This window comes from Lemur catta, chromosome 7, assembly GCF_020740605.2.
Source record: "Lemur catta isolate mLemCat1 chromosome 7, mLemCat1.pri, whole genome shotgun sequence".
NCBI lineage: Eukaryota > Metazoa > Chordata > Mammalia > Primates > Lemuridae > Lemur > Lemur catta.
Window position 1 is genome coordinate 28,548,652 of NC_059134.1, and position 14,427 is coordinate 28,563,078.

A 14,427-nucleotide genomic window follows, 5' to 3' on the forward strand; every position below is an offset into this window, starting at 1 on the left:
AAAATATCTGGAATACAAAAAAGAAGCACTAAGAGGGAGGTTCATAGCACTGAGTGCCTACATCAAAAAGATAGAATGATCACAATTTAAAAACCTAATATCACACCTCAAAGAACTAGAAAAATGAAAACAAACCAAACCTGAAGATAGCAGAAGACAAGAAATAACAATGACCAGAGCAGAACTAAACAAAACTGAAATAAAAAAAAAACCACAAAGAACCAATGAAACAAAAAGTTGGTTCTTTGAAAAGATAAATAAAATTGACAGACCTAGATTAACCAAGAGAAGAGAGAGTATTCAAATAAGTTCAATCAGAAATGAAAAGGAGACATAACAACTAATACCACAGAAATATAAAAGATCATCCAATACTACTATGAAGACCTCTATGCACACAAACTAGAAAATCTAGAGGAAATGGATGAAATTATGGAAACACACAACCGCCCAGGCTTGAATCAAGAAGAAATAGAAATCCTGAACAAACTGATAATGAGTAGTGAGACTGAATCAGTAATAAAAAATATCCCCCCACAAAAAAAGCCCAGTACCAGATGAATTCACAGCTGAATTCTACCAGACCTACAAAGAACTGGTACTTATTCTACTGAAACTGTTCCATAACATTGAGAAAGAGGGAATCTTCCCTAAATCATCCTGGAAATCCAGTATCACCCTGACTTCGAAGCCAGGGAAGGAAACAACAAAAACAGAAAACTACGGATCAGTATCTCTCGAAAACATATATGTGAAAACTGTCAAGAAAATACTAGCAAACTGAATGCAACAGCACATCAAAAAAATAATTTTACTATGATCAAGTAGGTTTCATCCCAGAGATGAAAGGATGGTTCAACCAACATATGCAAATCAATAAAAGTGATTCACCACATAAACAGAATTAAAAACAAAAACCATATGATCATCTCAATAGATGCAGAAAAAGCATTCAATAAAATACAGCACCCCTGGCTGGGTGCGGTGCCTCATGCCTGTAATCCTAGCACTCTGGGAGGCCGAGGCGAGAGGATCGCTTGAGGTCAGGAGTTTGAGACCAGCCTGAGCAAGAGCAAGACCCCATCTTTACTAAAAATAGAAAGAAATTAGCTGGACAACTAAAAATATATAGAAAAAAATTAGCTCGGCATGGTGGCACATGCCTGTAGTCCCAGCTACTCGGGAGGCTAAGGCAGAAGGATTGCTTGAGCCCAGGAGTTTGAGGTTCCTGTCAGCTATGCTGATGCCACAGCACTCTAGCCTGGGCAACACAGTGAGACTCTGTCTCAAAAAAAAAAAAAAAATACAGCACCCCTTCGTGATAAAAACCCATAACAGACTAGGTACAGAAGGAACATATCTCAAGACAATAAAAGCCATATATGACAAAACCACAGCCAACACCATATTGAATAGAAAATGTTGAAAGCATTCTCCCTAAGGACTGGAACAGGACAAGAATGCCCACTTTCACCACTTCAATTCAACATAGTACTGGAAGTCCTAGCCAGATGAATTAGGCAAGAGAAAGTAATAAAGGGCATGCAATTTACCAGACCTCAAGCTATACTCCATACTACAAGGCTATAGTCACCAAACCAGCATGGTACTGGCACAAGAATAGAGACACAGACCAATGGAACAAGACTGAGAACCTAGATATAAAACCATCCTCATATAGCCATCTGATCTTTGACAAAGCAGACAAAAACATACACTGAGGAAAAGAATCCCTATTCAATAAATGGTACTGGGAAAATTGGATTGCAACATGTAGAATACTGAAACAGGATCCACACCTCTCACCTCTCACCAAAAATCAAATCATGGTGGATAACAGACTTAAACCTAAGGCATGAAACCATGGAATTCTAGAAGAAAATGTTGGAAAAACCCTTATAGACATCTACCTAGGCAAAGAATTTATGAAGACCCTAAAAACAATCATAGCATCAACAAAAATAAATAAATTGGACCTGATCAAATTAAAAAGATTCTGCACAGCCAAAGAAACTATCACAAGAGCAAACAGACAACCTACAGAATGGGAAAAAATTTTCGCATGCTACACATCCGACAAAGGGCTGATAACTAGAATCTATTTAGAACTCAGGAAAATCAGCAAGAAAAAAATCAAACAACCCCATTAAAAAGTGGGCAAAGGACATGAACAGAAACTTTTCAAAAGAAGACAGACTAATGGCCAACAGACATCTGAAAAAATGCTCAACATCTCTAATCAGCAGGGAAATGCAAATCAAAACCACAGTGAGATATCACTTATCTCCAGGGAGAATGGCTTTTATCAAAAAGTCCCAAACAACGAATATTGGCGTGGATGTGAAGAGATGGAAACACTCATACACTGGTGGTGTGACTGCAAACTAGTACAACCTCTATGGAAAGTAATATGAAGATACCTCAAAGAGCTAAAAGTAGAACTACCATTTGATCCAGCAATCCCACTACTGGGCATCTACTCAAAGGAAAAAAAGACATTCTATAATAAAGACATCTGCACTAGAATGTTTATAGCAGCACAATTTCCCAATTGCAAAGATGTGGGAACAACCCAAGTACCCATCAGTACATGAGTGGATTAATAAAATGTGGCATATGTATACCATGGAGTGCTACTCGGCCACAAATAAACAATGGTGAACTAGCACTTCTTATACTATCCTGGATAGAACTGGATCCCATTCTCCTAAGTGAAGTATCACAATAATGGAAAAACAAGCACCACATATACTCACCATCAAATTGGTACTAATTGACCAACACTTATGTGCACATATGGAAGTAACATTCATCTGGTGTCAGGCAGGTATGAGGGGGGAGGGGGAGATGGGCATATTCACACCTAATGGGTGCAGTGCACACTGTCTAGGGGTTGGGCATACTTGTAGCTCTGACTCAGGTGGTGCAAAGTCAACATATGTAACCTAAGTGTTTGTACCTCTGTAATATTCTGAAATTTAAAAAATAAATAAATTGAAAATTAAAAAATTTAAAAAATATATAAAATAAACTAGATTATAGCTTTTTCCCTTTAGTTCTGCTAGTAAAATCTGTCTCTATCTTTTGATTGTATTTTCTGTGATAACAGGAACTATGTATGTCTGGTTTTCAGTTATATACTCCCAGAAATTAGTATAGTGCCTCATGCTTTATGGATACATAATGAGTATTTGTTGAATGAGTGGAATAAATCAATCACAGTGACAAACATAAAAAATAAAAAGAAAAAAAAGAGCCTGAATATCCAAAATATAATACAAATACACACATACCATGGAATAATACTTAGCCATAAAAAAGAATGAAGTAATGTCCTTTGCAGAAACCTGTATAGAACTGGAGGCCATTATCCTAAGTGAAGTATTTCAGGAATGGAAAAACAAATACCATATGTACTCATTTATAAGTGGGAGCTAAATGATGGATATATGTGGCCACACACAGTGGCATAATGGACTTTGGAGACTCAGAGGGTGGGAAGGGGGGAAGGATCAAAAACTACCTATCAGGTACAATGCACACTATTCGAGTGATGAATACAGTAAAAGCCCTGACTTTGCCACTATAAAATTCATCCATGTAACAAAAAAAAAAAACAAAACCTTGTACCCCCTAAATCTATTGAAATAAAATAAGTAAATAAATAAATTACATCAACACATATAAACACTAAATGAAATAACATAGCTATGACTCAGTTTAAGTCAACAGGTTCCTTGGAGAATTTGAGCCCAATGTTGTCAACTTCTTGATTTTTTTTTAAAGAGAAACTAGAATACTATTTGAAATATTATGATTTCAAAGTTGGCAGCAATTTTGAAAAATAAAAGTGCATATGTTGAAAAAGATGCCTAAGTTCACCCAGCTAACCATTGGTTTGCAACCTCTAATCTAGGGTATTTGGATAGCACTGTCAATGATTCTTGCTTGTATCTTGGGGTTTATAATGGCTATTCCTGTGGACTCATCTTGATTGTACCCCAAGTACCTGGCACAGTGTCCTGCACATAAATATATATTGAATAAATTAGTTGCATGGACACCTCCTTTTATAGTTAAATTTCTTCACAGTTATTCAATGTAATGGTTGGCAAAACATGTTGGTTTCATTCTTAGATTAGTTTCTGCTAAAGGTCTGCTATTGGTGTTTTCCAGCTGTTAAGTGTTGCTATTCTTAGTACTATGCTTTAAGGTTTTTTTCAAAATATTCTGTACACATCCTGCTTGTGTCAGACATTACAGACATTGGTCTTCACACTCCTTCAACTGTCTTATCATCACTTTTGTTTTCTGGCATTACCCTTTTCTACAACATAACATTCCCAGTGCATGGAAAATGGTTTCACTGTATAAAGACTAGTCCAAGATTTCTTCTTCACCATCAGAGCATCTTCATTGAACTGTCCAGCATAATAATGGAGGTGAAGATGATTGTTTCTAATTTGTCTTCATTCTTTCAAAGAACTGTAAGGAATCGAAAAAAGCATTAAGAGCATACTTATGTGGCTGGCATAAAGAAGAAAAGTAAAATACAGTCTTTTATTTCAAGGCAAGTAAAGCAGATGGCAATAATATAATGTAGTATGTGTTATAAAGAGTAAGAAACAGACATTTTACAAGACAGGCACTTGGCCAAGTGGTTAAGAACACAGGTTCTGGAGCAGACTTTCCAGATTCCAAGCTTGGAATGACTACTTGCCAGCTTTTTGGGCACATTATTTAATATCCTTGTGGCTTGGTTTTCTCATCTATAAAATGGAGAAGAAAAAGAATCTATTACATGATAGGATTGTTATAAAGACAGAACTAAATTAATATGTGTAAATGCTTAGAACAGTGTCTGGCATTAAATAAGGACCCCATAAATGTTATCTGTTAGTACTACAGGAGACACACTTAACTCTGTGTGTGCGGTTGGCATGTGGAAGTAGCTAGGTAAGGAGAAATAAAGTCAGAAAGATTTTTCTTAGCTAATTATTGATTCAAGTCTTGAAGGTTTCCTTGATAAATCTTTATTGGGTATGTGGCAAGTAAGAGATATTTAAGTGTAAAGTAATAGGCATTGGAAAGATAGAAGGAAAACTTCCCAGGCAATGTGAACAGCAGGTTCAAGGTGACAAAGGTGAAAAGTCAAGGCGAGCTTCTGGAAGTACAAAGAGTTCAATGTGACAGAGAATAGGGTGAGAGCTGAGGAGGAGCAAGAGATGACAAAAGACACAAGTGGAGGAGAGGGCATCAGATTATTGGCAGTTTTGCATATCATACTACCAAATTTGAAACATGTAAACACTTCAAGGAGCTAAAGAAGGGCTTAAGCAAGGGAGTGATGTGATCAGATTTATGTTCTTAAAACCTTACTCTGGTGAATTTATCTGCACCAACTCAATTTTCTTTAGGAAGTGAGACCTGCCTCAAAATTCCTTATAAGGGAGAGGTGGGAGAGTTTTCCATGCAAACCAAGACTAATGGAGTTTGAAATAAAAGCCCTTAAAAATTAAGAAGTGAATATAAGTTTTCCATATATGCAGTAAAAATTTGGAGCATGAGATACTTACCACAAAAAGAAACACCTGATAATAGATGGTGAGCTCTGAAACAGCTGACTTTACCTGGCCCTTCTGGATCTATCTCATATCCTTTGTGTGTCTCATTAATTTGTTTAACCAACAAACATTTATTGTGCCAGACACTGTTTCAGGTGCTTGGGATACAATAGTGAACAAAAAAGGCAAAAGATTCCTGCCTTCCGGAAGCTTGCATTTCCCTGGGATACAGACTGAACATACTAAGTAAATTACATGAAACATTAGGAGATAGCGTTATTAAATAAATGAAGCAGAGTAACAAAAATTGGGAGGGTCCATACATGACAGGAACTAAAAGAGGTTAAGACGTTATAAACGGATGATTTTTACAAGGAATGAAAGGGATTGCAAAGCCCGCTGCAACCTAAAATTCATGATAAACTCTACAGTGGGGCAAAGTCCTATTGTGGCACACAGGTCTCGGCTGCAAAAAGAGTCGCCATGAAAAACTGTGTGCCTATACACACACAGTTATACATGATTTATAAATCATATATAGGATTTATAAAGCCTATGTAAACCTAAACAATGTGATGTGGACAAGGCTTAAAAATGGGCTGGGGCATTTCCTCCCCATTATTTCCACAATAAACAATTCTGAGGTATGGTGGTGATGGTATGTGCGCAGGCGTGTGTTGAACAGCAGCCTGCCAGAAAACTATTTTTCTACAAGCCGTCCTAGTAACAGCCCAACCCGGCAGGAACCTCGATTTTTTTCTTCCTACCACAAAAACAAACCAAACCCCTCCGACAACCTAACATCATAGAGTGGTGTCTTTCCTCACTAATCCCCGGCAGTTTCTGTAGTGCTGACTCCAAGGGAAGAATGCCACCTACCGAATCATCCGCACAACCAGTGCTGCAAAGTGCAACACTCAACCCGTGTCAGCTCCAAATCCCCTCCCTCTGATTATTCTCTGGCCTTAAAAAAAAAAAAAATGCCACTATTTAGGCTGACAGGAAGTTATGCTCTCAGCGCAGATATCTGATAAACACTTCCACATATTGTAGCTTTCTCAATAGCTTAGCCAAGTTTCAGCGTCCACGCTCTGGCTGCACTTTCCTTAATTGCGCTTTCACGCTGGGAATGCTCAGGTCTCTGCAGCCTGCAGACAGCGGAAACGCTGTTGCCAATGTGTGCAGGGGCTGCGGCCCCGCGGCTGCAGAAGCCAGCCAAGGTTACCCCGACAGGCTAGCGTGCGGGATTGCACAAGAGGTCAGGAAAGGCTGTGGGCTTCCAAATCTGCACAGCCCGGCACCTTGCAATGTGCAACTCCATCCCGAGTCCTCGGGAGTGGGGACGGGGTGGGGGTGGGGGTTCCTTCCGCAGTCCGCTGACAGCGAGGCAGGAATCACCGCGACTCCTCCGCTCAGGCTGGGGTCGCCACCGCTCCGCCGATGCTCACGCTGCAGCGGCGCCTTCCCGGGTGGGTGCGGCGCGGGAAGGGATGGAGTTGTTGGGGGTGGGCAGGCCGGTGGGAGAGGCGCGTGTCCGTGCACTAGAGGCCCTCGTGCGTGATCTGGGCGGATGAGCTCCTCCGGCCTGACCCACTCTGAGTCGGGGACTGAGACTATCAGTCCGTCGCCTGTGCCCTAACATATATGCATATATAGACGTATATATGCCCGGCCAGGCGCGCCCCAGGCCCAGTCCGCGGCGAGGAGGGCCGAGGCCGGAGGAGGGCTGCAGGGGGCGGGTCCCGGTGCAGGGAGCCGGGCACCGAAGGGGCGGGCCCGAGGCGGGGCGGGCCGCGGCGCTGACTGGCGGTCTCGGCTGCGGTCGCCTCCAGCCGGCGGCGCGGAGCGCGGGCGGAGGTACATGGCCCCGACGGGCGGCGCGCTGCCTGCTCCCGGGGCTCGGCTCCCTGCCTGAGCGCGGCGGCCGCGCCTGGGCCCGCGCGCCCTCGCCCCTCCGGCCGCGGCGCGCGGACATGACCGCGTAGCCTCCTCCTGGGCCGGGATTTGCTTGAAGCTTTTCTTCATGGCAGCGATGTCTCCTCAGCAGGAGACTCTGGGAGGACAGCCCGGGCGCTCCTTCTCCCTGACAGGAGTGTCTCGGATCGCGGGAGACCCCGGCACCAAGAAGGTGAGGCCTTTGAGCCGGGCCCGCGCCCGCCGCCGCCGCCGCCGCAGCCCCCACGCCCGGCGCGCGCCCTCCGCGCTCGCCACAGCAACGCGCGGGGCGAGCGGCCGGCGGCGTGCGTTCGAGGACATTCCCGCATCCTCCCGCCCTGACGGCCGGCGCGCCGCCGTGTCCTGCGTTGCTCCCGGGACATCCCGAGTGCCGGGAGTTTTCCCGAGTTCTTCGTATCTTTAGTTCTGTTTTTCTCGGAAAAGACCCCGCAGCCTCCCGCCCGGCCTCCATACGCCGCTTGAGCGGCAGCCCGGGCTGGAGTGGGGACCGCCTTTCCCTGGTCCCCCCGAGGTGGCCTGGGAGCCACTGCCCCTCGGCGGGGTCGGCTCCGAAGTGGTCGGGGCCGGCGGCGTCTGCCCGGAGCGGCAGCCCGCACTGATGCAGGTAGGCGGCCCGGCTGCGGCGCCCGCGGGCTCAGCCCGCTCACCCGGCCGGAGGCGCGGCTGCTCCGCGGTAATTTTGAGGGTGGCGGGTGGGGTCCCCGCGCCTGGCGCAACGGTCCCCTCTCAACTCTGGGTCTCGGAGGTGCTGGTCAGAGTTAGGGGATGCCAGCCGTCATCTCCATGGGAACATGGAGGTTTGGCTACGGCCTAGACCCGGGCTGGGTGGGGGTCGGGGGCCTGTGGTGGAGGGTGGCGAGGGCCGAGGCGGGGGCCCTGGCCCTGCGCTCGTCCTGTGGCCCTGGGGACTCCGGCCGGCTGGAGAGGGGTCGGGTGGCGGTGTGGGTGTGGGGGCGGCGCGTGGTCGCTGTCAAAGCTGGGAGGAGGGATGCGGGCAGCAACTTGTAGCGTTCGGTTCGCACAAACAGCCGCGGAGCGGCAGGAGGATTTTGATTGCCGTCACGTTTCTTCGGGAGGGTTCCCTGAGCAAGTGCACCTGGGCCGCGAGCCGTTCGGCTCTCTTGGGAACTGATTTTGGTGTTTCCAGCTGTGTCCGCCCACCTCCCAGCCCCCCAGCATGAGACATTCCGATATTTGCCCATTTTTCCCTGTGGCAGTGGTGCCCTTGCAGCTTCTCTGGAGACTAGTTGCGATTAGAGGGACCATCTAGCCCTTCCTTAGGAAATACCTCAAGGTGTTGCATTTATGTCATTTAGAGACTTAAGGGGTTATGGCAGGCTCCCTGCTTGTCCTGCGTTTTACCGCCTTTCCTGAATCTTCCCACCCGGATCTCAGGTTGGCGAGAGGGCAGTTGAAGAGAGGTGAGATCCGTGTGCCGGGTGTGGAAGTGTCTGAGCTTCCCAGGACCCTGGCTGTGTGGCAGAGCCATCTAGGGGTGTCCGTGAACTCGATGATGTATGGGCTGTAGTGCCGGCTCATCCTTTGATGTATTGAGGCTGCGGTTTGTCCTTGTCGCTTTTCCCCTTCAGAGATGGAGGGAGTGTGTGCTTGTGTCTGTGTGTGTAATCAAGTCTTCCCAATTAAAACGTGAATTTATCAGATTAGTGCTGCATTTGGGAAGGTAAATGAATGTTCAGTAATTAACATAGATTTTAAAGCTTTTTTAAAATTTTTTATAGACTTAAGAAATTAGAAAAAAATCAAAGATTTATTGTCCTGAACAATTTTATTCCTCTTCTACTAAGGGTAATTAAGCATGCAGGGAAAGGCAGGAAGCATTAAAGAGCAGCTTTATCATTTATGGAGCAGTATTTGCCCAGGAAATAAAGAATTCCTCTGCGCTTTTCCACGTTCTTTTTACTCAGGATAGCCATTGTCCCTAAGATTCTGTTTTTTATTATGAAATAGAATGGGTTCACACATTACCAAACCGGTATCTACCTTCCCAAGATTGTTGGGAAAATTAAATGTAAAATTGAATGGATAATGACATATAATAGGTACTCAATAAATGTTAGCACTTATTGTTTGTAATTTCGCCATATTTGTAATTCACACCATTGTGTCCCAGTTGTTCAAACCAAAAATGTAGGATTCATTTTCACCTCCCCATTTTCTCACTCTGCAACAACCAATCCATAAGAAAAGCTATTGCCACTTAAAATGTGTCTTGAATTTCTCCATTTCATCTCCACTGGTGCCACTGTAGTCCAAGCCAAGCTGCCACCATCTCTGACACCTTTGAAGAAACTCCTTAACTTGTCTAACACCTTTCTTGCCCTTCTCTGACTCAGTCTCCAGTTAGCAGCACCAGAATAATCTTTAAAAACGTAAATTGATCATGTTGCTCACCTGCTTAAAATCCTGTGTCAGCTTTCCATCATGTTGATATTAAAATTCAGACCCCATTTTTTGGTCCTGTCTACTTTTCCTAACTCAGGTACCTTTTCCTTCTTGTTTGTATATTCTCAAGGCACATGGGCCTTCCTTTTCACACAAGCATCAAGTTGATTCCTACTTTGAGGCCTTGATGTTTCCCTCTGCTTCTGCCCCAGGTCTTTGCAACATTGACTCATACTGTTCAGATCCAGAAACCTGTCCTAACTACCTAAGTGGAAGCCACCCCTTAGTTACACTTTGTACCTTCTGCTTTATTGTCATCTTAGCATTCATCCTTGCCTGATATTTTCTTATTTACTTGTCACCCACATCCTGCACCAGATTGTGAAAATCATGAGAATAGGGATCTTACCTATATAGTTCAAGGCTGCCTCCCCAGTACCTAGAATAGTCTCTACTACATATTAGATGTTCCATAAATATTAGTTGGTTATGTACAACAGTGAACAGGACAGGCATAGCCCCTGTCATCAGAATTTATGGTTTAGAGCAGGATCAGCAAACTTTTTCTTAAAGGAACAGATAGTGAATATGTAAGGTTTGTAAGCCATTAGTCTCTGATGTAGCTAGTCAGCTCTGCCGTTGTAGCACTAAAGCAGCCATGGACAATATTTAAATGAATGAGCATAGCTGTGTTCCAATAAAATTTTATGTAGAAAAACAAGTGGTAGGTCCCTGTTATGTAGATTCCTGACCCTGGTCTAGAGTAGTGCTGTTGAATGGAACTTTGTGCAGTGATGGAACTGTTCTTTATCTATAGTGTCCAATTCAGTAGTCACCAGGTACATGTGACTGTTGAACTCTTGAAAGGTAGTTGGTACAACTGAGAAACTAAATATATATATATATATATATATTTTTTTTTTTTGAGACTGGGCCTCACTCTGTTATCTAAGCTAGAGTGCAGTAGTGTCATCATAGCTCACTGCAACCTCAAACTCCTGGGCTTAAGCATCATCCACCTGCCTCAGCCTCCTGGATAGCTGGGACTACAGGCATGTACCGCCACTCCTGGCTAATTTTTCTATTTTTTTGTAGAGGTGAGGTCTCACTGTGTTGCTCAGGTTGGTCTCAAACTTCCGGCCTCAAGTGATCCTGCTACCTGGGCCTCCCAAAGTTCTAGGATTACAGTTGTGAGCCACTACACCCAGCCCCCTAAAATTTTTAACAGCTTCATTGAGGAATAATTGACACATAATAAGCTGCACTTATTTAAAGTTTATAAATCTATTAAGTTTTGACATATATACACACACACATACACACCTGTGAAACCATCTGTGCAATCAAGGTAATGAACATATTCATCATCCCTCAAAGTTTCTTCATGTTTCTTTCTAATCCATTCATTCCCTCCCCCTTCCCAGGCAACCACTAGTCTGTTTTTTGTCACTGCAGGTTAATTTGCATCTTGAATAATTTTAACCCCATGAATATATACAAGTAAATAAATGGGAAAAATTGTATATAAATGTAATCATGCTTTATGTTTTTTTCTGTCTGGCTTGTTTCATTCAATATAATTATTTTGAGATTCATCCGTGTTTTTTGTATATATCATCAGTTCATTGCTGAGTAGTATTCCATCATATGGTTAGCCCACAGTTTTTTTATCCATTCACCTATTAGTGAGCATTTAGATTATTTCCAGTTTTAAGCTATTACAAATAAAGCTGCCATGAACATTTGTGTAGAAGTCTTTGCATGGACTTATGCTTTTATTTCTTTTGGGTAAATCCTTAGATAGGGAATGGTTGGGTCATACTTCATGTATGTATTTAGCTTTTTAATAAACTATCCAATTGTTTTTTCCAAAGTGATTTTATATTCTTCCTGGATGTATATGAGTCTGATTTGTCCACATTGTCACCAACACTTCGTATTACTATCTTTTTAATTATAGTCATTCTAGAGGGTATAAAGTGGATTCTAATGGTTTTGATTTGCATTTCCTTAATGACTAATGATGTTGAATATCTATATGTGTGCTTATTTGTCATCCATATATTATCTTGATGAAGTGCCTATTCAGATATTTTGCACATTTTTAATTGGGTTGTTAGCTTTCTTCTTACTGAGTTTTGAGAGTTACTTATATATTCTGGATTAAAGTCTATTATCAGATATGTGATTTGCAAATGTTTTCTCTTAGTCCGTGACATGTCTTTTTACTCTCTTAATAATGTCTTTTAAAGAACAATTCTTCATTTTGGTAAGATCCAATTTGACAGGTTTTTTTCTTTAATTTTCTTAATTATAACTAATTTGAATTTAAATGTAAATATCCACGTGTCTAGTGGTTACTGTATTGGACAGAACAGGTCAGAGGAAGAGACAAAAACAATAATAATAAAAAATGGGGATAACTGTTGTGAAAGAAACAAACCTGACCCAGATTTAGATAAATGAGGTTGTTGAGCTGAACCACTCTGCATTAGGGTGTTCAGAGAAGGCTCTTTTAAGTGACCCTTAACTCTTTTGTGGGTGAAAAGAGCATGCTGTTAAAAGATTCCGGGAAATGGGAGCTTTAAGTTTAAAGGTCCTGAGGTAGGTGTGTTTGAGGAGCTAGTTTGTGGATGCTATATAAGAAGTTGATTTCTTTATTTTATAGCCACATTTATTATTCTAACCTCAAGCAGAATTGTCTAGCTGGATCACTCACCTTTATTTTCTACTCAGAAGATTTCACCATTTCCAAAAATCAAATCCACTCTCAGAGGACAAAGATTTTCTATCACCGAGGCTCTTCAAAAGAATATACAATAAATTTTTACAGTAATTGCTAAAAATAGGGTTCTAAAATATAATAGCATATACATAAAGCATAGATAAAGCTTTAAATTCTTCTGGAATAATGCATCCTTGAGGATATCCACATTTGCACAAAATAGTTTTAATGAAATGGAAGCTCTTATTAGAATCATTTCAGTTATGGATGATGTGTGTCAGACTCACACACCCTGATCTTTTGGTTTAACATACTAATTTAAGACTCTTTAAATAGGCTGAGAGGATAGGGTAGAGAGACTTACAGGCATGGAAAGCCAGTCAAGGGAAAATAAATTTAAAGTAACTCCAGCATTTTAAAATGTAGCAGCTGCTGTTGTAAACTCCATTCTGCCTTTTCTTTCTCCATTCTCTGGGTCCAAATCTGTTTATAGCACCTCATGGTAGAACACTTCCAAGAGCTGACTTTGGCCATGTGTGTGTCTTATGCTCAGTTTAAGTGAAACATCCTAGCGAGTAAGCTTTAGCTCTTCGATACTGAGAAAAAATACTATCCTACTGAATCGTTCTCTAATGTTATTCACAAAGTGAATTGCATAAAGTTAGGTACATAAGATTGTTTTGGCTGGGAAACTCCTGAAATTATCAAAACAATTAGGTTAATCATGGATGGTCTCTGTTATTACTCGTGTGACCTCTGAACTTCTGACTTTGTCTCCTTGCCTGTAAAATGGAGGTAATCCATGTCTTGTATATCTCACAAGGTTTTTTTAACAAGTCAAATGAAGGTGTATGAAAACACTTTCAAAAAAAGTACATAAGTCATTACTATACCTAACCAAGTGAGAGTAGATGTCAAGCAAAAAAGTTTGATTTTTAAAAATTTAACATTAATACATGTATATGAATGAATGCTATCCTTCAAAGTAGTTACTGTTGGAGGCCATAAGTATCAAATATGAGGCAGAAACTCAAGCAGAAAGACAAGAGTTGGCTATAATTTATGGAAGAGTAAAGGAAATTTAAAAACCTCTTTAAGTGAATGCCTAACTATTTAATACACATCAATCATATGAGGTAGGCATTAACTTTTTCTTACAGAAGAAGAAACAGAGCTGGAATTTGAACCCAGATCTTCCAACTCCATTTCTCTTTTCAACTAGACTTAAAGCTGGATTTGCTGTTGTTTATAACATAAGATGAAGGAGAGAATAGATTTGAATTACGTATAACCAGCTGAGAAAAGCAGAGGTTTTGAGGGGCTTTCCTCCTGAAAGGGGATTACATTCTCTAGGGAGAAGAATTTATACTCTCTCTATCTATCATCAAATGTTATGTTCACTGCTGCCTTTAGATAAATGTTAGGTAAACGCTGACTAATAGTGACAATCAATGATACAATCACTAGTCTAATTACTTTGGTACTTTCATGATTTTTATGCGTTGGTTTCTGTCATTTTCAGATGTTTTGTATAAGGCAGACAGATGTATTTCAGGATGTCTTCAGCCAGGGCTGATCTCCATGCTCATACCTCAGTCTTGGCTTGCTATTGGAAATCTTGGCATATTCTCCAGACAAACTTGTAGGACAGTATTTCAAAGTTACATGTGAATGCACTGAATCTGATGCTTCATACGATTCTGCTATGGAAAATCATGTTTGGGAGACTCAATTCAGCAAACTTCTATATCACGTATCTTGAGTCTGGGAAAAGTCTTG

At 41.9% G+C, this 14,427-nt stretch overlaps 1 protein-coding gene across 1 annotated transcript in view; it reads left to right on the forward strand.

Annotated features, from left to right (window-relative positions):
* Positions 1 to 7,488: 7,488 nt before the first annotated feature.
* Positions 7,489 to 14,427, forward strand: part of ARHGAP20 (Rho GTPase activating protein 20) — a 78,744-nt gene continuing 71,805 nt past the window's right edge. The window contains exon 1 of the mRNA XM_045556643.1: positions 7,489 to 7,692. Coding sequence (XP_045412599.1) covers positions 7,588 to 7,692 — 105 coding nt within the window. The 5' untranslated portion in view covers positions 7,489 to 7,587. The remainder of the gene's footprint in view (positions 7,693 to 14,427) is intronic.